General features: G+C 38.5%; 2 protein-coding genes across 8 annotated transcripts; both read right to left on the bottom strand.

The window, feature by feature from the left end:
• Positions 1–4,725: 4,725 nt before the first annotated feature.
• gpr183a (G protein-coupled receptor 183a) lies at positions 4,726–10,503 on the bottom strand. 4 transcript variants are annotated; one of them, XM_086267484.1, is made up of 3 exons: positions 10,408–10,503; positions 9,361–9,472; positions 4,726–7,437 (listed from the first exon to the last, which is right to left on the bottom strand). In XM_086267484.1, the coding sequence occupies exon 3, from the start codon at positions 7,417–7,419 to the stop codon at positions 6,319–6,321; it is 1,101 nt and encodes a 366-aa protein (XP_086123610.1). In that variant the 5' UTR covers positions 7,420–7,437; positions 9,361–9,472; positions 10,408–10,503; the 3' UTR covers positions 4,726–6,318. The 4 variants fall into 4 exon arrangements, with proteins under 4 accessions (XP_086123610.1, XP_086123608.1, XP_086123609.1 ...); XM_086267482.1 differs by lacking the exon at positions 10,408–10,503 and adding an exon at positions 9,592–9,710; XM_086267483.1 differs by lacking the exon at positions 10,408–10,503 and adding an exon at positions 9,677–9,703.
• Positions 10,504–15,739: 5,236 nt separating this feature from the next.
• LOC147311269 (G protein-coupled receptor 183) lies at positions 15,740–21,530 on the bottom strand. 4 transcript variants are annotated; one of them, XM_086267569.1, is made up of 4 exons: positions 21,399–21,530; positions 18,161–18,520; positions 17,311–17,825; positions 15,740–17,212 (listed from the first exon to the last, which is right to left on the bottom strand). In XM_086267569.1, exons 1-4 carry the CDS (start codon positions 21,484–21,486, stop codon positions 17,048–17,050), a joined length of 1,128 nt encoding a protein of 375 aa, XP_086123695.1. In that variant the 5' UTR covers positions 21,487–21,530; the 3' UTR covers positions 15,740–17,047. The 4 variants fall into 4 exon arrangements, with proteins under 4 accessions (XP_086123695.1, XP_086123694.1, XP_086123696.1 ...); XM_086267568.1 differs by having other exon boundaries at positions 15,741–17,212; positions 21,359–21,530; XM_086267570.1 differs by lacking the exon at positions 21,399–21,530 and adding an exon at positions 21,114–21,347 and having other exon boundaries at positions 15,741–17,212.
• Between the last annotated feature and the right edge of the window lie 1,496 nt (positions 21,531–23,026).

Here is a 23,026-nt window from a genome sequence, read left to right as displayed (position 1 = left end):
GTGGGAGTGTGTTTGGCAGGCAGAGAGATGGCAGATTTAGGGCGAGTTATTGATTGGAAAAGTGGGGTCTGTCACAGCACATTAGTTCTCAGGGGAGTAATCCACAGCAGGTTGCTGCGAGAAGCATCTGCTGCTGGAGAGAAGTAATTAAAAACAGGATGTTGAGGCAGTTGCCATATAAACAGGAAATAAGACGGTGGTAATAGACACTTCACGCTGATGCTGGGAGATGGTTTTACACCACATCGGCTTAATGGATGCAAAGCGCATAGCTCAGGTGAAACGCTCAAGGTCAGCGTGGACCCGGATTGAATACAGATTAATGCGTCTGATTAGTGTGTGTGTGTAAGGTGGTAAAAACTATCAATTGGGACGTTTGACTCAAAGAACTTTGTGAGAACAAAACTTCTTCTGTTCACGTCCTCGCTGGTTCATTCGCAGGGCTTAAAATAGACCGTTTCCATCACTCACCACAGGTTTTTTCTTTTTTGCGGCTCCCACAAAAGGTTTTACATGTTGCCCCGATGCACATTCATAATTGTGCCGTGCAGATTTGTCAGCTTTGATGCTAAACTTCTTCTTATTGTCAGTGGATTTTGGGTTTTTTTTAGTACTGCATTTTGATCACAGCTCATTCAGTCTAATTCTTATTCTTGGGAAATAATTATCTATCGGCTTGTCCTCTTGATGTGTCTTAAAAAAAATCTCGCACCAGATGGTACTTTGTGTTCATTGCAATATGTTGTTATGACAACAGTCTGTGTGATGTTTTCCTGTCTTTGATAGTTGTCATGTGGTTGCGTCAATATTCAACTCTATAGTACATGTTTAATTATTCACCTGTATAAGCAACAAGGAGTGTATTTATGCTTTCTCTATACAGATAACCAGACATCAACTACCTCTCCCCTTCTCCCTTTGCTCTTTTTAAACTATCTATTTTATACTATGCCATTTTTTGTAAAAGCATAAAAGTAATATTTCAATAAAATGATTATTAGGTCCTCTTTTGTAGCTTCCGTCTACATTTAGAATTGATATATGGCCCCTCTGAGAAGCACATTTTATTTGGTTAATCACCACCTCTCTTACGCTGTTTTACACTGCCCTCTAGAGGCTGAAAAGAAATACTACAACACACCCAGCCTGTGGCTTATTTATTCACTGCGGAACGTATATATTATTTTTACATTAAAGAAAGCATTATATCAGTATATCATATTTTATTTGTAGTAACTGCTTTATAAATTTAAGGATTCGCAAACTCAATATTTGTTCAAGGTGGCGCAGAGTTGAAGGGTTTTGTACGCAAACTTTCTTTGACCACATTAGTTAGCTGCGCTGTGGTGTAGTGGTTAGCAGTGATAGCTCATACCAAAAAGGTCGATCTTATGATGTACTTTATCAGCTGATGAGTCTAAATGTGAGAGTGAATTATGGTTTGTCTCAACCCTGTCCAAGAAGCACTCTGGCTCCCACATGCGCACTTTCATCATCAGGCCCCCCTTTCAGACCCACTGCAGTGTGCTAGAAGGCCTGTGTGGGACTCCCTGTTTCCCGTTTGGTGACCTTTGGTGTTTCTCGTTTTCACACACACTAAACAGTAATGACGCTCGAGTCATATAAAAGTAATGTTTAAAATTATAAAAAAAAAATCCACAAGAGTCTATAAAATGTTATTTGTGCCAGTTTCATTAGAACAGGGGTGTCAAACTCAAATACACAGTGGGCCAAAATTCAAAACTGCAACAAAGTCGCGGGCTAACGTTAATATTTATTGAAATATATTTATTCCTCCAGATATAAGAATGAATCTTTTCTTATGGACTCAAACACGTTTTGCTGAAAAACTGAATATGGAACAAGCAAAGCTTAATACTAAACAATATATATATATATTAGCTGTATAATACCAGTAGGCCAGCTCTGATAGTAATTTGGTATGGCTTCGCGGGCCAGAGTTTGACACCTATGCATTAGAATATTGTTGTTATCACACACACATGTAAATTAATTTCTAATTCATAAATTAATCATTTTATGTCACAACAACATGCGACAAAGTAACATCAACTCTGTAATTATTAAAGATTAGTTAATATCAGTCATCATGGAGCCTATCCTAGCCATCGCTGGGTGAGAGGCAGGACACACCATGAGCATGTTGCGCGTCTACCACGGTGCTAACACAGAGTAAGAGAATCATTTACACTTAAATTCACACCTAGAGCATGGCCACCACCATGCAGCACCATGCTAAACTTTAACTAAATACCCATTCATTACCTGTCAATTTTCCATGTATTAGTTGGGATTATTATAAAGGTTTGTCTCAAAAACCTCCATATTTAAAATATCTGACCTATGGCCATGATTCTGACATGATGTTCATACTGTCAGCCCCTCCGAGAAATATAAGTGACAGAAACAAAGCACGATGAAGCAGCTGACAATTATATGTGTGAAATATGTGTTTATTGCAAACGAAGAAACCACACTATCATCAAGAGACATGTTCCCGTTGAACTAAACGTACGAAGATAACAGTGTCAAAATGCATATATGTCAATATATGCATATATTCTGACTCATACTTAACTCTTATGTAAATGCAAAACATTCCAGTAACATAAGTTGACCTATGAAAAAATGAACAACAAAACAAGAAAACATATCTTGTTTTGTATAACCAAAGGCGTAAAATCCAAGAAAGAAAGATGCTGTTTTGCATGTACGTATGACAGTGACGTAGATGGTTAACTTAAATGGCTGATTAATTTCTATCTGGTGACTAAATGTCATCAGATAACATTCCAAGTATTTTGTCTAGTTTCAAGTATTTTTACCACAGCTTCACTTTTTTGCTCCTTTTCTCACAGCTACCACACCAGCAAACTTCCTGCAGCTTAGAGATTAAATCAGGTTTGTACAGAGGTGACAGCGAAAAGTTACGTTAATTACTTGTTGGAGTACTTTTAATGTCAGCCTACTCAGAGGAGACAAAACCGTGAGTTCAGGTTTTTATCGTTGTACATCGCTGCTGTTTGGTTTTCAAACAGCACAGCTGACAGATCTGTGGATCAGATTACATCCAGGTGAAGCTATAAACCATGTTCTCGGTGCAGCACCTTCGTGCTAGCTCTGACACTACAACTGCAAATCTGTCTTCAGCGTAACTTACCAGGCTTTATCTAATGTGGTCATGTTGTGATTTGTTAAATGATGGCAGTGTGCCTTTGAAAACTATTGTTTGAGAGCTCAACATCCCCTTTTATATATACATTAAAATGGTGTCGTTTTATCTTTTATCGTTTGATTATTTGTGAGAAATCAAGTGATACAGGAAACACATTGACATTAAAATGTGTAAGTGCAAATGTTTGTGTGACACACTAAATGTGGGTGGTGAATGTGTCAGAGGGCTGGCAGCTCTGTAACAAGAGTACCAGGTTTTCTTAATACAAATACTAAGATGCTTTAAGTTTTTCTGTTGATGTTTTGATGTCTTTTATATTTACATACTTGTAAATTTCTTGATAGCAATTCCACCCAACTGCTAATTTTTACAAATCAGTGGCACAGTTTTTGGATACTCTTAGTACCTCTGATTTCTTCACTTAATGGCACTCTTAGCATTTTTTCATATATATAAAATTTTTCTGTAATAAGTGCTACAAACCCCTTGCGTTCCAAAGTTCAAAGTTCTTCACAGTACTGTACTTTGTAAATGGTGCCATGTGTTTTGCTCTGTGGGTTTGCTGCCACCCTGGCATATGTTATAGTGACACATAAGCGTTAAACGCTGCTGAACTTCTCACTAGTTAGTCTTTTTTTAACATTGTGCTCCGTTTCTTTGCAATCGCATATCAAAGCCTCCTTCAGAAATATTCCTTCTGTTCTGCTCTGTTCTAAACAACAGCCAAAAAAGGCCACTGTTTCACAATCTTAGCAAATTAGACAGAATTGTGCAACCTGATAGCAAGATATGTAAACAAATATAAGATCAAATTCTAGAACTAAAGTTCAAACTGTCTTCAGTAGCTTGAACCGACCAAAAGGCCTGTCACAGTCTCCCAACACATGTGTAATTCAAACTAAAAGCAAAAAGTTTACACCTTTCCAAAATGCGAAGGCAGTAAAAATAAATCCTCGCACATATTTTTTCAGACCTTTTGATGCCAGCTTACAGTAGACGCTCTCTGAACTTTGTGCTGAAAGGTATAAGTTCATGGTGGTGTACTGTTGGGTGCAGGCTGCTATGCAAGAGGTGAGAGTTTGCATTCCACCACACCACTGTTCTTTTTTCTCAAACCTCAGACCAAGCATTTGGCTTACTTAACCAGTTAAATTAGTTAAACTAGTGCTCATTTCTCAATGTCCTTAAAAATATTGTTGGATGCATGCAATATTCTGTTATATTTTATAATTCTTTCTTACCTCAAATATTGAAATTTATATGTGCACAATTTCTGCTGCTTCACTGATAAAACACATCTGTGTTGACTGAATTTCTAATAACCAGACCTGACATCCCTTCATGGCCTTCTAGTTCAGTGGGAAGGTGATGGTGTTGTGAGATAACGTGAAATGGGTGTTAAATCTAAGAACGATTCGTGGTGGTGACTCAATATACTATAAACAGAGCTGCTGTTTGCATCCAGCAAGAAGCGGATATACCCACAATATAAACACAATCTCAGTCACATCCAAAACATTATTAATAATTATTACAAGTCATTTATTATGTACAGTGCTGCATAAACATGTCAAGCATTGAAGTGACAATTGCTCCAAAAACAATGCTGTGAAGAGTTTTCATTTACCAATTATAGTTACACAAGGTGCAGTAAAAAGGAAAAAAAGCATATCAGTATCTGGGCAGAATCGGAATCAGAATACTTTATAATCCCCAAGAAAATGATGCTGTTAGAGCTGCTCCAATAAGAAAAGTAACAGATTGAACTAAAGTAAATAATACAATGTGTTATAAAGTTACAATCAATTAAACTTAAAGACTGGCAAAGATCAAGGGCCTTTAAAGGTTTTCTAACTATCTTCAGATTTAGCTACACTTTATTTTTTTGTGAATTTAGAGTTTTGCAATGCTTTCCGTTTCTTCGGGTAATTCCAGCCACACATGTATGATGATTGGTCTACCTCAGGCTTTATTGCACTAGTTGTACTTCTAAAATCATACTAAAGAATAAGTTTAGCACCCTTCCGAAAGTACGGTATAATGGTTACATATTTAAAGATTTCTAATGCCCCCAAATTTTTTGTTGAGTACTACGAGCTCGCTCGCAAAGCTAAACAGTTTTATGACTGACTTAACAGATGTTAATCACTTAGCAAACCACAGGGTGAAATGCAGTTTCTGCAGTTTTTCAGCGGTTTTTGGTCACGTTAGTACCCTTTTATAAATATATCACTACACATGGCATACAGTTTTATGACGGCCGTTCCTGTGGCCTATTTACATGTGGTAAATGCTGTGTGTTGTTCACACATTAAACCTAAAATATAGACCATAAAATTCAACAAGAAACATAACAAACTGCTGGTGGTGGAACATATAGCACTTGAAACCACTGCGTCTCTAACTCTTGCGCAGACAGAAAATAATAACTATAGAAACAGATCCAGAACAGTTAAAGTTGTTGCAAACGTCTCTTTAAATAAACAACAAACAAACAATAAAAAAACAACCTCATCCTCAAGCCACTAAATAACAATGCATGATTATCCAAACAGGAAAATATTAAATATGTTGCTTTTGCAAACATTTAAGGTTGGCAGAGAGTTGGAATAATCTCTGTCGATTTCCCTGAACTATTACACCTGAAAGCTGAACCGAAACTTGGGGAAAATAAAAGACAATTGAAGCGTGATTCTGTACGAGAATGAAACTTCTGTCAGATCTAATTCATCCTTACATTTCAGTTCATAGAAGTATCACTGTAAGTGAGTCCCTTTGATGTGAGCTTGCTGGTTTTGAATCCAGGCTGGTGCCTTCCAGACCTGTGTGGCTCTATTGGTACTGTGGTTTCCTCCCATTCTCCATGTTAGCTCTGCAACAGGTTCCTCCTTGAATTCTCAGACATTTCCAGAAATGTCCTTTGAGTGCTTTCACTTGTGGAAAACAATCCATTTCCAGTGTCTACAGATGCTGGGCATTTGTGATGATGCAAAAGTCCATTTAAAGGTTAAAACCTCTTTATTTGAGACACTATCTTTGAGAAAAGTCACCCTGAGAAAAACAAAACGAAACAAAAAGATTCCTCTTATTCTGTGCAGCTCTTTGTCCCTTAATTCTTTAGATCAGTCGTGATAGTGGGATCTTCGTTCTGTGACTGTTCCCATAACTGAGCTGTTTAGCTGGATCTTGTTACCGTCGAGGAAATCCTTGGAGGAACCTTCAGGAGACACTCTCACTGCGCTGGAGAATGACATGCTAACGTGCACCTTCAGGATTTTCAGGAGTTTTCTTTTGTAGCCCTTACAGGCAAAGAAATAGATAAACGGATCCAAGCAGGAGTTGAGGTTCATCAGACATACGGTGATGTGCAGTGACACCTGAAAGGCTGTGAGCTGACTGCAGTCGGGTTCCGACACCAGCTTGCGGATCATGTACTGCAGGAGGTCAATGTGGTAGGGGCTGAAGCACACGATAAACACTACGGACACGCAGCAGATCACTCCGATGGCCTTGCGGCTCCTGCCGGACTTTTCTGTTAAATGGTTGTTCTTGGCTGTTAAGTGAAGCTTGGAGCATAAGACAGAATAACACACCAGGATGGTGACGACAGGGATAACATAACCCAAGCCAACAGCACCAATCAGTGTAGTGGCAATATGTGGAACTTTATCAAGGTTGGGGTATTCCATGCAGGTGATGTAGCCATCAGGTTCATTGTGGCACATGTTAATGTAAAGCAGTGGGAGTGTCTGACCCAGGACCAGCAGCCACACGCCAACACAAATGTAGCGCACGTTACTGACTTTCCTGAGTCGGGCAAAACGCAGAGGCAAGACCACGGCGATGAAGCGGTCCACACTGAGACAGGTCATGAAGTTGACTCCCGCATAGGTGTTGATATAGAAGATAAGGCCTGAGATCTTGCACAGAGCTTCTCCTAGTGGCCAGTGGAAACCCAAAGCATAGTAGATGATCCTCAAAGGCAGAGAGAGGGTGAAGAGGATGTCGGATATGACCAGGTTGAGAGAGTACAAGGTAGTGGAGTTTATCTTCTTCAGATTGGGACGGATTACATGGAGGGCCAGGCAGTTACCAAACAGTCCCACAAAGAACACAAGGCTGTAGAAAAGAGGCATGAGGATTTTGGCATACTCCCGATGAGCATACAGGGTGGTACAGTTAGAGGTACTGTTGACGGTTGTGGTTGCGGCGGCAGAACCCATCTTAAATTTATTGAGTATCTGCATAAAAGAAAAAAATACAATCACACTTGGTTTCAATCTAGAGAGTAACACATTGCTTTGAGTTTTTTTCTTATTTTTTGTATGTAACAAATTAAAGGAAAAAAAATAAATAAACTGAACTGCTGAGACTTTCTTTATGATGATATGAAACTATTGTCAACATTGGTGTGAGAACACATAGAGGGTTACAGATCCATGACCGTGTTTCGAAAGGGAAGTAAAAGGAGCATGTCTCAAAGTCAATTTCCTCACAGTCTACAAAATTGTTGCGTGAATGGCAGTATCATTAAAAAAAAATCTTAAATGGCAATGCTGACATTATCTTTTAGGTTGTGTTTCTAAACTCTAACAAATTATAAAGTTATATTTTAAAAAAACTGTTGCTATGGACAGTCAAAGCAAGCAAATTGACTATTTTGTTCTTCATGAAAGTAAAACCTGATCTGTCAACAGCAAGAGTTAACAATGAGTTGTGAAACAGTGAACACTGTGAACAAAGTGCTGTAAGGTACAAATAGATTTTTTGCTTTGTAGTGCCATCTTGTGGTTTGAAATTTTGTGCAAACAAAGATACACCTGATATCTGAGAGGAACTGGTGACAGACTGGAACTGCAAAGCACATGTAAACAGCCACACGTATGAAGCCTTGGCTTTCAAACATCACAGTCCCGTCGACCCAGATGATTCATAAAATCCTGAGCCAACCTCATAATGCATTATGAAAAGATAAACGAACGCCTCCAAAGGTTGTACATTTATGTCCTGACTGGCTACTTTGTCGCAGCGTGAGGTTAGCATATTTAGCTTTTAATCTGCATATGCAGCTCTTCTCCTTTTCTATTCTGACAGATGATTGTGGTTTGTTTTTTTTAATATAGCATATTTTCCTTTTCATACATGAAATTGGTTTTATATTTCTTATATTTCTGTCTCAAGTGACTACCAGGGAAAATAGCACAAGTCACGTTCATTTCCAAACTGTTCCAATCCTTTATTTAAATTTTTGACTCACAGGACGTTTCTGGCATAGCGCGTGTGGTTAAAAGTGCCATGAAGGAAGTCAGTGAACAATGCCTCTGCTCAACGGCTATTCTCAATGCAGCTGCAACTCTGTCACATAAACAGCACAAAAAAAAAGTTTATTAAAAAAAAAAAAGCGGTGTTACTAGCTGGCCTTGGGTATGAGGAAGTGAGCTTCCCCAAGGTACTCTACCCTTGAAGGCAGTTGGAGTGCCACATTGTGTACATTGAGACTGCCTTATCATTCTATCTATCTGTTTGACCACATGGTGGGGTGGAGAAAAATGTTTCCTGGCCCACCAATTGCATTTTGGACAAACCTGCAACAACACTGTTTCCTTCCCACTGTCGTCAAAGTGCTTGCTCATAGGGGGTCTTAAGATTATTGGGTTTTTCTCTGTATCTATGAAGCGCCTTGAGGCGATTTTTGTTGTGATTTGGCGCTATATAAATAAAATTGAATTGAATTGAACACTGTTGTGTTTAAATAGTTTCAAAAAGCTGTTGTATGACTTCACAAATTTGAAGTGTGTGTGTTATAAAAGTGTGTTTCTTAAGATAGTTAGTAATGTGATTGTGGTAATGTCACGTTTACACAAGTGAGCGAGTATTTTGTTTTTCTGAATCTGCCAAATTCAATTACATTAAAGAATAAAGGATGAAGATTGTAACGATATTTAAAAATGTTTATTTAAAAACACTTTTTTGCTTTGGTGTGAGACATTTACGTGGAGTAAATTCCTGACTCTAGTCTATGCCCTGTTTTCATACATTTAGTCCACGTATATTAATCTATATGATCACCTGAAATTGATTTTGGCAAGTCAAAAGAGACACGGTGTTCACCGTTACACTACAAAACAAGTTAAAGTTTGGAAAAAACACAGAGAGAAACTTACCTTACAGATGGAACGTGCTGCTCATCAGACTTGAAGTCCCATTTATTCAACCGACGTTATTTTTGGCGGAAAGATATCACAGCTGCCCTGAGCGCGGTACCGTCACACTGACCTGGGTGAAAATAACAAGACAAAGTAATCAAGATCAGTATCTCCTGCCAGTAACCATAGTGACAAAATATCCTGTTCTAGCGCTCAGTTTCTCTCTCTCTCTCTCTGTTTCTTTCGCACCGTTTGCCCGTCTCTCACTTTTCTCGCTTTAACTCAACTTTTTCAAAAGTTTTGTCTTTAAAAAAAACTCTTGCAAAACACCTACTGATAACGCCAAAAGACGTGCTCAGTGTCACTCGTTACATCAAAATAAAACAAATCATTTCATTGGCATTTGTGGTCTAAAAAGTGGGTGGTGAGTCATGTGTGACTTTTTGAGCGGGGGGGCAAAATGTAGGTTTCATACACATGCTGTGCCCATGTGAGTACTCATGGGAGGATGTTGCTTCAGGTGCAGGAGTATGACCGTCAGCATTTTTATAAAATCATATATGCAACACAGCAATTTTGTTTTTCTTAATGTATTATTGTAAAGAGACTGGCCCACAACAGCACCGCACTTCTCTCCAGTAATCCTCAATTCAAGCTCAGAGTAATTCGCTTCCTTCTGATCAGTTTTCCCCTAGACTAAACAAATGAGTGATAGCTAAATGAGTGATAAACTTCCCCTTCAGTCCAAAGATACATTGGCTTTGATGTTATTAGCTCAGGCTCACTTTCAAAGTTGACGAACCACACAGATCTGAGACGACACAAATATAGTAAAGAATCCCCGCAGGCAAATGTGGTAGTCGCAAACATGCTTTGGAGTAAGAGATCAGAGACTGGTTTCACTGTATTATGTGGTTATGCTTTGATATATTGCAGAGAAAAAAGAAAAAATGATTTTACATACCTGTGCTTTTAAATGAGCAGGTTTTCTGAAGGCATCAATTAACTTTAAGACAAAATGCTATTGCTATGCTCAAATTAGAGCTTCAAATTCGGTATACTTACAGCTTATAGCAACAGTTATCCTGTGGTTTTAACACCTTTAAATCACCACCGCCCTTTAGGATACTTTGAATTTGAACGCGCACAACTACAGGATGTGAAGTGTGATGGCAACTGTATAGTGGAGAGCATAAATATCTTTTCTGCACCTTTTGTTTTTCCATTCAGTCATTCAGTTCACTGCTTTTAAGGTGTGGAAGAACTTCAACTTCAAACTTCAAAGAAAAATTAAAAAAAATCACTAAGAACATCTATTAAATGCTTGTTAAGGTGGTGGGAAATGGAAATATTTCTAAAAGAATTTCTGTTGTTCTTGTTTTTTTGGGGGGTTTTTTTTGTTGGCCACAAACTTTCTTCCTTCAAAACATGTCTGGTAGTGAGAGAGAGGAAGCAGTTAACTTCCTCATGGCCTGTCCTTGTGCGTCTGACTCACTGGTCTTTAGACAGCTAGAACACGCCCGGTGATGACAGACAAAAGGCAAAGAATTTTACCATTGCTATTCATAGTAGACATATTGTACCAGTGCAAAGGCTAAGCCACTAATAACATTTTTACACTCTGTTCTTGTAAATCTTGGGTTTTTGTTAAAGATATCTGATAGTTTTTTTTGTGACAATAACAACAAAATCAGTTGCGTAAAACAAAGACTAATAAAATGAGAAATTGGTAAAAAAAAAAAAAAAAAAAAATTTAATTTAAAATTAAACAAAATTTGTACATCCTGTGCACATGGAAGGAAGTTTTGACAGAGAAACAGTGAAAAGGATTTCCTCCTGAGTTGCATATTATGGCACACAAACATTGTCACCATGGCTGTAAAGACCATGCTGCCACACTGGCAGCATAGAAAAAGTAGTATGATCTATGTGTCACTTGTCAGTGTATTCATATAGTTCATAATCAGTTCAGAACTGTGGTTTGGTAGTATTAATATATAGGACACGTGAAACCAAACACTGCTAATTTTTAACATTAAGCTAAAACCTTAATTTTGCCCTCATTAAATAAAAAAAACAAAAAACAAAAAACTGTTCATGATTTACAAATGTCACATATTGAATTGGCTGGTCCACTCACAGGGTGTATAGCGTAGTTTTTACACTAACAGATTTTAAAAATGTGTAGAGTTGCTTATCAATAGTGCGATAGCAATCTTTTAAAGGCTGTTCAGCTTGTGGTTCAGTATAGTGCAACAGCAACAGGAAACTCCTGTGGCTATTCATCATACTGCTGAAAACAAGCCAAAAACAAATCTACCAAGTAACAAAATTCCCATGAGACTAAATTGTATATACGGTGATTGCATTAATATTTGAGAGCACAATTTACTTTAATTCATTTATAGGACAATAACAGCTGATGCTGTTCTGGCTACAAGAACTTCAAAACCAAGTTCATATAACTACTTTTAAACATATTTACAAATCATCATTTCAACATTAATGCAATTCAGTGGCCTGTGGACCAATGGGTTCCTGTGATGACAATGACTTTATACAGTTTATTAGCGGGAAGTGGGACCATGTAGAGCAGAGGACATGTCGCAATAACTATGCTCTTGCAATCCTTATACATGTGCCTTTCTTGTCATGTCACAACAGTTTTTCTTAACTGTATCTGGCCGATTATCAAACTCTCTCCGTCAGATCAGGAGCATCTACCCAGGAGCAGTGCTCTCTTCTGGCAAGTGGAATGCACTGCGGGTTGAGATATTTAGATTATGTTGCAACAGGAGAAAGAAAACGAGAAGGTCAAAGCTTCGCTCCCAACACATGGTACACACAGTACTTGCGTCATAGCATAAAGAAGTCACAGGATGGCAGTAATGCCTTTACAGTTCTTCTACCTGCAACAAAAAGAGATAAATTTCAAGTCAGTGTTGGAATCAGCAGGCCTAAAAGAGATTTATGTCACTATCTGTGCATGCAGGGTGTACACATTGCCCTAACTAGAGGAAATTGCATGGAATTAATAGATAGATATTGAAATTTGAAAACTAAAATTAACTGGTAAAATGTTTAAAATGTTTCACTAAAATCAGATTTTCCCCCATTTTCCTATCAATATACAGTGTAAAGAAATTAGGGCTGGCTCAAGAGTTTTGCACAATTAAGCTAAAGCAACTCAGAGATAATTGACAATTTCAGGAATTTCTTTGAGATCTACGTACAGTGGTTAAGGTAGTTTATCTTACACAAGTACTTCTCTTTAGTATCTTCTTTGACAACAACCTTGCCCAGCAAATTAAATCTGTTTTTCTAACTGATTGAACTGGTCTGATCCCAAAGGTAACAGAATCCTGTGCTGTTTCATTTTATTTCTACTCAAGAATAAAAGTCAAATAAAAAGTCTATTCAACTTCGGATGGAATGGAGAGAGTATGTAATCATAAATCTGTGCGTTCATCATTTGTTTGAAGCCGGCTCACCTCCTGCAACCACTTTTCCGAGAATACGCGCTTCTTTTGCGGTTCGGACTCCTTCTGACATTTCTTTGGAGGTGGAGGAACACCAAAGTAACTGCTTACAGGAGCTTGCTTCTTCGACATCTTTAAGAGTTCTAAACTAATGTCTGTCCTCCTCCAGAAAATCTTATGTACGCAAACACGCATTGCAACTTCTTATCTGGTGCGCGTCTTTTATTTTGACAGCGAATGCGCACCTGCAGACCACTTATGTGCACCCCTGTTTATATTGTTGGAAACCCCACTCTACAGGGACGAGCATTGTCATCTTGGAGGACTGAGGCTCCTGTTAGTTATATTAATAAATTGATAAATTAGCAATATGTCTTGTTTATTTTTCAGACATCAATAATCTGATCCAATAACCAACACCAAACAAGCGTTAATAGCAGAATAAGCTGTTTGACAGTAGTAGAGAAGATTTGACGAGTCTTTTATTGGCGCAAACCACATACTCAACTCAACTCTGCTGCTCAACACACAAATAGATTTTCCTTACACGTGTGGCGAGGTGGCTAAAATGCAGACATTCTGTAATTAAGTGGGTTTAAAAATAATCTTGTAAAAGTTGAAGTACTGTTTCAACTTTTACACTGAAGCAAAAGTGGAGTATACGTACAGGTAAAGGCTCTGAAATAAACTTAAAGTAAGAAAGTAAACAAAGATAACTCTTTATAAGATGTTTCTACCAGCTATTTTTGTCCAAAGCAAACTGAACCTTGTGCTATATTAATGTAATAAAATTATATTAGCGAAAAGACAGAACTCATTTTATTTCTGCCTCCTTTTATTCTTACTATATGCTCAACATAGCAGCACACTGAGTGCTATTCATAAGTAGGAGAAAGATCTTACAGTTTTTCTTGATTGCTTAAACACTATAACCAGTCTCGTGAACCCAAATTTAATAACCATAATGACACTTTCCAAAACGGACACCCACTGTAAACACTGAACTGTAAACACTATGCCCCTGCTTTACCACATGAGTCAGATGTGGTGAACTGTTACTGCAAAACTCTACTCAAAAATCCCTACATTTGTCAGTTCTGACACCATGTGGTCACTTAGAAAGCACTAGCAGTCAATAATGTTCTCACATCAGCACACCTTTAGCTCAATAGTGGAAACACTAGGAGTCAAACTGTATCACAGACCAATCAGAAACTTTGATGGATAGACAAAATGGCCAAAGTCAGCTCATTTAGGATGAAACAATGGATCCAAAAACAAGCAAAGGAAAAGGTCAAGGAGGAGGAGGAGGAGAAGGCAGTCTAGGACACCAGTGAGGAGGAGGTGGATGAGGTAGAGTTGGAGGAACATAATTGACCATCGGGCTACTGTAAATGTCCCTGGTCAGCGTGGAGGGAATGTCACTCTGTGTGCAGCCATCAGCCATGGAGGGATACTCCACCGCCATGCCATTCTAGGACCCTATAACACCATGCTTCTCCTTACTTTTCTTGATGGTCTAAGACAAAATATGTTCCAGTTGGACTACAGGGAACCAGCACAGCCAGAGCACCCTCACTACGTTGTTGTTTGGGATAATGTTAGCTTCCATCGCGCTGCTCTGGTTCATGAGGTTTTCTAACATCTTTCTGCCTTCATAGCCTCCCAGGCAGAACCAAAACCATAGGGTATGGTTTTGGGTGTAGAGCTTCATTTTGACCTCAAAATACGATGTTTGGGAAATTGGGTGAGATGTTATGGATTTGTGTTTTGAGAATACGAGGCATAGTTTCAAAAAATTTGTTTAAGCAATCGAGAAAAACTGTAACATCTAGCTGCACGGTTTTGTACAGCTTCACAGGTACCAATGGAAGTTCAATAAATACGTTGTTTCTTCACATAGAAAGTTGAGATGGTCCAGGTATCGGACAAGGATGCCTCCTGGAAACCTCTTCTGTGAAGTATTCTGGGCATGTCCAACTGGGAGGAGGCCCAGGGGCAGACCCAGGACTCGCTGGAGAGATTATGTCTCTTGAGAATGTCTCAGTGGTGGTTGGGGTAAAGAAAAGTGTGGGCTTCACTGCTCAGATTGCTCACCCTGTACCCAAACTAAATTAATCCCAAATTAATCCATCCATCCACTTTCATAACTACCTTATCCCAGCTTGAACAGGGTAAAAAGTTAATTACCAGCCCATTGCATTCTCACATCCGAGCATCTAATATAGAATATACTTATTAACATAACAAGCTTGTCTTTGTTGCAGCTAAAATAGCAGCAACAATTTCCTGCTAACCTCATTAATTCTGTGCTGCCCATGCACAAACAAACAAACAAACAAACAAAACACAAACACACACTCACTCTTTCTCTCTCTCACACACACCCCTACACACACACACACACACACACACGAGAACTTCTTGTGTTGCACCAGAGTTTGGTACTCTATCTAAAGATCTACATAGAATATCAAACTTGCGGGTTCTTGCCAGATGTGATAAACAATTTATTGCTTAATTTTCTCACACTAGGAAGTGTTTCGTTTGCCTTTGTGGTTACCATGTCTGATGAGCTAAAATGCTGTTTCTAACAACCTCTATGTTTGATCTGTTAAATGATCATTTTTCTCCTAATTTAAGGATCACTTAGACTTAATCAGGTTCATACAATATACAGTGAATTACTGAGCAGATCTCAAACAAATGAAGCCATTTCCATTAATGCTGCTTAATGTTGTTAGTATTATTGTCTTTATTTATACATTTTCATCATATACGTCAAATGCTTGTGTCCCATATATGAACACATAAAATGTTTCTTAATTTACCTTAATAAAATATGTAAAATCATTCAAGGTAATTCGGATTTACTTAGAACTCATTAACCTTTACTATTCTGATCTGACAATGATGTTGCTTTCTGTTTTAATCATCTTTCATTTTTTTTCATTTCACTGTGTTTTCCTCAGAACCTCAGAAGACTAGAAGTGGAAAAAAATTGTTTCCTTGTTTGTGTAGCCCGTGTCTTGACAAGTGAATAAATTCCCCAGCAATAAAAAAAACAACAAAAAAAAAATTAGTAATCATTCAAAGCAGTTTAATGTTTCTTTATAGAATAGTTTATGCACATTGTTTTCGATGTAAAACTAAAGGGCAACATCTCCAGAAAAACTCAGGAAATGCGAAAGGTTAAATTTAAATATGACACTTTGTGCTATAAACAGACAATGTGCACCTGCGTAAATTTGCAAGGAGCGCACACACAAACACACACACATAAAATACACAGTGTACCCTCACCACAAGATGTGGAGCCCAGCAGGAATGAGGCCTATGATAGGGGAGCAGGAAAGGTGGGTGAGGAAGTGGTGATTTTCATCTGCGTACTCCCACACAAAACTCAGATGTGGGTATGAAAGAGAGAAGTGTGACATGTTCTCATTTTGTCCTACCCGCAGTTCTTCCATTTTGTGAAATACGTAATACTGCTGGGATCATATGAATAACATCTTTGATAGCAGGAGCGTATGCTTTACAAATTTGCTCAAATGGTTCCTCTTACAGTGAAAAATTTCACCCAAGACTTGGCTGGGTATGTGCTTCTCTAACAAAAAAAGGAAGTACAAGCTGCTTCCGTGTTGCGTTAATGGCCACAGTATTTTCAGAAAGAGTTTGGAAACAAACACATAGGTTGGGACATTTTCTTAACAATGTACAAATACATAACTATACAAAATCCCTTTTACCACGAAAACATGGATTAGAGTAACTTCCTTTTACGATTACTGTATGACGCTGTTGATACTAGACTGAATACACATTGTAACCAAAAAACAAAATCAAACAAATTAAAAAACTAAACTAAAAAATAATAATAAAGAAAACACATAAAGAAAAAAAGAAAAGGCCATCATATGAACAAAAACAACAACAACAAAACCACTTGGCAATACATACAGTACAAACAAATACTGGGTGCAACACTAACAGCAGAACAAGGATTTAGTTCATTTTTTTACAGCTAAATTAAGGCACATACACTGCATGTGTCCATACACAATTGATATATATTTTAGATGGAAGGGATTTAAAAAAACACATCAGCAGAAGAGACTACGTAAAATAAAGCCCTTTTCTTTTTCTTTCTTTTTTAGTTTAGCATGGGAAAATAGGTCTGTGGCATATGTTCTATATGTGCATCTTGCAGAATCAGCTGTGGTTTCTCAGGTGTTGCTGCTGCTGTTCTCAGCTGTCATTTTGGAGGAGGCGCCGGAAGTATAGAGATAGTCTTTAAACAGGCTCATCACTCTCTTCTTGTATGTCTTAATGGCAAAAAAGTAGATGACTGGATCCAAGCAGCAGTTGAAGTTCATTAACGAAACGGTAATCTAGAAGGTAAGGGTAAATTATGAAAAGGAAAAAAAGAAAGAGAAATGACGGGGACATTTTAAAATCAATTGAAAAAAGAAAACACAGCAGTTCTCACCTGTAAAGACACTTTAAAGGCTCTCAGTTCTTCACAGGTTGGCTGGTGGTGTATTTTTCTGGCCATAAACTGGATGACATTGACGTGATAAGGGCTAAAACATACGATGAAGGTGAGGAGGATGAGCAGAATAATAGTGTTGGCCCTGTGATTCCTCCTTGAGCGACCAGTTACAGAGTTCTTTTTAGCTGCATCTCGCAGTTTAATGTTGATCTTGGCATAGCAGCACATGATAATGGTAAGCGGGCAGCAGAAGGACACAACGCAGGCCAGAATCAGAAGATACGGAGTGAAGCGGGAGCCCTCGAAGTTGAAGTACTCCATGCAGGTTCGTCTTCCCTGATGCTCATGCAGCATGCTGCGGAACAGCAGAGGCGCTACCTCCAGAAAAACTAGAGCCCAGACCAGGCAGCACACCCTTCGAACAACCTTTACACTCCTTAAACACTGCAGCCGGTGTGGATGCACCATGGCCAGGTATCTGTCCAAGCTGATGCAGGTCATGAAGCCGATACCTGGTGAGAATGTAATGGAAGTGACACACAGCTTCTGCTTATTGCGTTCACCATCCCAGTTGCAATCTGAGCATTTTGTTTTGTTGTTGAACATTTGGAAATGTTTCATGTATTTCAAAAGTTTAAATGCAATGCTTTTTGAGTGTTAGTAGATATATATGTCATATGTGACAGATATGATGTACTGGTCATGTCTGTAATTACTGACATGTTTTGCATGTGTCTTTCTAAATAGAAAAAAGTGAACTAAAACTAGTATAAAGATCTGGCAGCACCTGTACAGACATACACAAAGACAAGCTCCAAAAGTACAATGACAAAATTTCTCATATTACCTGCATATGTGTTTGTAAAGAAAAGAAGTGTGGTCACTTTGCAGAGAAGGTCACCAAAAGGCCAGTCAAAGTGACGGATGTAGTAGGTAATTCTCCCAGGAAGTGCCAGTGTGAACAGAGCATCAGATAAAGCAAGGTTGACCAGATAAATGGAGGTGGAGTTGAACTTCTGTTTTCTCTGGCAGATGACACGGAGAACCAAACTGTTGCCGCATGTGCTGATGATGAATACCACAGAGTAGAAAATGGGGAAAAGGACCACTGCGGCTCTTTGGTATACAAACACATCACAGCTGCTCTGGTTTGATGGAACTGCAACAGAGTCCAGGGTCATGTTTCCACCAGCCATCTTGCCTGTCACTTTATGAAAATAAGAAAGAATGTCATAATAAATCAACACAGGCAGGAAAATGCATGTAAATACAGGAGCAACAGACCACTGTGCTGCTATATAGACAAAGAAAACTATAATAAGGAATACTTACAGTTAGAAACAGAGTAACCAAGTATTTTTTAACTGTAAATGCTGCAGCGTCTGCTAGTTATGGTTGTAAAAGAAGCAGCAAGGCTTGAAATATCTTTGCAAAGTTTATGTGAAGTGTTCAAATCCCACCTCTCCTTTCTGACATCACACATTACATTTGGGTAAATGTCACACATGAACAACAACAGTAGTTGCATGTTAACATCCTGTCCCCCAGGACATGCAATGCATTAAAATACCCTCATTTAAGATATATTGTACTTGTATCAATTGTCATCCTATTTGCCATTTCAGTTTTTTTAGTATTTTTACTTTTTAATTGGGATGACAATGCTACTTTAAATCACAAGCTGTGAGGCAGGTAGTCATTATGTATTTACATGCATATACATACATATATGTGGCATAAATTTACATACATGCTGAGAACATAACAGTAACATTCATATATGTTATTTCTAAAAGTTTATCGTTATTGGGTATTAACACTTAAAGTGTGACAACAAGAAGCCACTTGGACTGTGATGTGTGACTTCAGTTTTGTTTTTGTTTTTTTCCTTTATGCAGACAAAATATATATAAACCATCACAGGTTTGCACTGTTTGTGGTGGCAGAAATCTTGTTTGAGGGGAGGGTTTGTGATGCAAACTAAGGGGGAAATCAAATTAATTTAAATTAATTTGAGTTTTTGTTAGTTGCACAGTGGAGTAACTAAAAGATTATGAGATTTGGAAACAAAGAGGTTGTCTACCAATTCACTAGTCAGCATGTCGAAGTACCCTTGGGCAAGATGCTGAACCCTGACTTGGCCCTGAGGCATCCGTCAGCAGCGAGTGAGGGTTTGTCCCTGTGAGTTTGTGTGTGTGTGAGTGTTAAACAAAAAACGATATGAATGTGTGTGATTGGGCGAATGGGATTTGTAGTAGAAAGCATTACAAGTGCTCAAATAGAGTAGAAAGGGTACTACAGTACATAAATACAAATCGTCTTACAATTTAGAAAGAGAAAGATATGACGTGATCTGGGCATAAGGAGAAGATACAATATATCCTATCTTGTCTTATTCTGTCTTGTGTCGAAGAGTATGCACCTCATTTGGGAGCAGGATTGAAAAAAAGGACCGTGTAGGTTGACTAGAACTGATTACTTCTTCTTGTAGAGTCTGAATATATTCAAAAGCAAGACTTACATGCATACCACAGAAGGAGTTGTGATATGATTTGAATTGACTGCAGTTAACATAGGAGTCACTTTCACTGCTGCTGGCAGTGGGTGCAGCGCCGTTTTGAGAAAGGTTAGATGAAGTGATAGAGTGTGAGGTTTTATTACGTTCCCGTCTCTGAGGTTTTTCAAGTTCATACTCTTATGTAGCTGAGGTAAATGCAGAAGGCCTGAGATGGTACTGATGGAAGATATAGCAGGAAGCTAAAGTATTGCTTGATGTGTGAATGAAACACTAACAGTCTGAAGGCAGTTGTGTCTCCATATATATATATATATGTGCATGTACAAATCAAAACCACCAACCCGCCTGAAAGATTAAAAACATATAAACACTCTAAACTGAAATACAAGGTGTTAAATTCTGAGAATAGTTATAGCGGTTACATGTGGCAATGTGAATCTGTGTTGGCAAAGGAAGGTGTAACACGAGCTTCACTGCAAACAAAAGACGCAGTGTGCTCATACTACTTCACTGATGGAAATTAGGTGCCCCAACATTTTGGACTGTTTTGTATTTTAAAGTGAAAACATCAAGACGATGAAGAATAGTCCAGTGGCGTTGATGGAGGGAAATCCCCGCTAATTCTAATAAATTATGACTAATTTTAACTGTGTAGCTACAGCTAGCAGTGTCAGCAGCCACCTGACAGCTGGAGTTGCCATTTCCCTCATGACACATGACTGTAAAACCTTTATAATTGAAACTGATGAGTGAAAAAAACAAAAAAGCAAAAAACAAAAGTGAATGCATGTATGTCTTTGTGTGTGTAAATATGTCTGTGCAGGTTCTCAGTCATCCAGGTCACAGTAATCTAAGTAGCTTGAAAAAAGGTATAGAGTGAGGTCATGTTAAAAATCCATTCAAGTTTGGCTTAAATCCACCAAGGTCTTCAAGATAAACTTAATGATTTATTGATCAAAATTGACAAAAAGCCTTAGAACTTAGAAACTATGATTCTTATAAGTGTGGTGTGTATTGTTAACATATAGAAAGTACCATATAAAGATGTCAAATTTGACCTCTGACCTCTCCTTCAAGGTGAAAGTGATAACAGTGTTGGGAAGGTTACTTTTAAAATGTATTCCATTACAGAATACAGAATACATGCCCCAAAATGTATTCTATAACGTATTCCGTTACGTTACTCAATGACAGTAATGTATTCTGAATACTTTGGATTACTTAATATATTATCATGCTTTTTACAACAACGTGAATGTACTATTGCCGTGTGATTTATTACTATTACTGAAGGTCCGCGACTCCGAGCTGTAGTAAACGGACCTCTGACTAATACGGCGGGGTCCCTGTCGGCTCGTAGCCGAAAGCTAGCTTTACTTTGTTGTGTGGGTCAACTTTTCTTGCGAGAGACAGAGAGAGGCGTTGAAAGACTGCTCCAACGGAACTTATTGTTTTCGGAGGAAAACACGAACACGGTGTACAGTCGAGTCTTAATAGCTTGGCTGAAGTGGTTATTATTATATTTACATGCTTCCAGCTCCCGTTTTTCCTCGATGACAACTCGTACCTTTCCACTCCCCTTTTTCTCCCTCCTCGCGCTCACAGACCCATAACGTGTATGGCAGTCCATTCTCTCTGCGGACTACACTGCCCATGATGCTACATTCTTTAGAGCTATGCTTGTAGCATTCTGCCTGTTAGCTTAGCACAACAACAACAACAACGAAAAGGCGCTCTCTCACCTAGGAAACACACAGTCGCAGAGAGAGAGCGAGCGTCGCCCTGTAACCATGGCAACCGTAACGCTGCCGCCTGGAACAACAGAACGTAGCTGTCAAACAAAACCCAAACAGTCCTGACCCGCGACAAAATGAAACAGGAAAGTACCGCAGTGTAATCCATTTATTTCAACAAAGTAACTGTATTCTGAATACCACCTTTTTAAACGGTAACTGTAACGGAATACAGTTACTCATATTTTGTATTTTAAATACTTTTTTCAAAAAGGTCTCAAAGACTTTAGAGTCAGACCTGTTACAGATCGTCAACTTTTCTTTATTATCAGGTGTGTTTCCAGAATCACTAAAAACTGCTGTAATCAAACCTATACTGAAAAAGGACAATCTTGACAAGACACAAATGAACAACTACAGGCCGATCTCAAATCTCCCGTTTTTAAGTAAGATCATTGAAAAAGCAGTTTCTCAACAGCTCAGTTACTTCTTAAAACAGAATAATTGCTACGATGCCTTCCAGTCAGGTTTTAGACAGAACCACAGCACTGAAACCGCTCTGACCAAAGTGTTTAATGACATATGTCTGAATACAGACAGTGGAAAAATGTCAGTCCTAGTTTTACTGGATCTCAGTGCAGCATTTGATACAGTTGACCACAACATATTACTCAAACGACTGGAGAACTGGGCAGGTCTTTCAGGAACTGTACTAAACTGGTTCAAAACATACGTAGAAAACAGGAAATACTTTGTATCAATAGGTAACTTCACATCTGAGCAGACAAGTATCACATGTGGAGTTCCCCAAGGTTCCATCTTGGGACCCCTTCTGTTTAACATCTACATGCTCCCACTGGCACAGATTATAAACAACAACAAAATAAACTATCACAGCTATGCAGATGACACACAAATATATATCACAATGTCACCAGGAGACCGAGGCCCTGTACAGGCTCTTGGTAAATGCATTGAGGAAATCAATGACTGGTTGTGCCACAATTTTCTCCAGCTAAACAAAAACAAAACTGAGGTAATAGTCTTTGGCGCCAAAGAAAAACGATTACAGGTCACCAGAGAACTTCAATCTATACATCTAAAAACCACAAACCAGGCGAGAAATTTGGGTGTAGTGATGGATGCAGACCTAAACTTAGAAAAACACATTAAGACAATAACAAAGTCAGCTTACTATCACCTCAAGAATATATCAAGGATAAAAGATCTGATGTCTCAACAGGACCTGGAAAAACTAGTCCATGCATTCATCTTTAGTAGGCTTGATTACTGTAACAGCATCTTTACAGGTCTACCTAAAAAATCAGTCAGACAACTACAGCTCATTCAGAACTCTGCTGCTCGAGTCCTCACTAAGACCAAAAAAGTGGACCACATCAGTCCAGCTCTGAGGTCCTTACACTGGCTGCCTGTCCGTCAGAGGATAGACTTTAAAGTTCTG

This window comes from Aulonocara sp. 'chitande type north' Nkhata Bay, linkage group LG16 (assembly GCF_057382095.1).
Source record: "Aulonocara sp. 'chitande type north' Nkhata Bay isolate Kocher_YH1m ecotype deep benthic linkage group LG16, A_spYH_male_GT1.1, whole genome shotgun sequence".
NCBI classification, from domain to species: domain Eukaryota; kingdom Metazoa; phylum Chordata; class Actinopteri; order Cichliformes; family Cichlidae; genus Aulonocara; species Aulonocara sp. 'chitande type north' Nkhata Bay.
The sequence above is the reverse complement of the archived record's forward strand: the minus strand, read 5'-3'. Positions and strand labels throughout refer to the sequence as shown.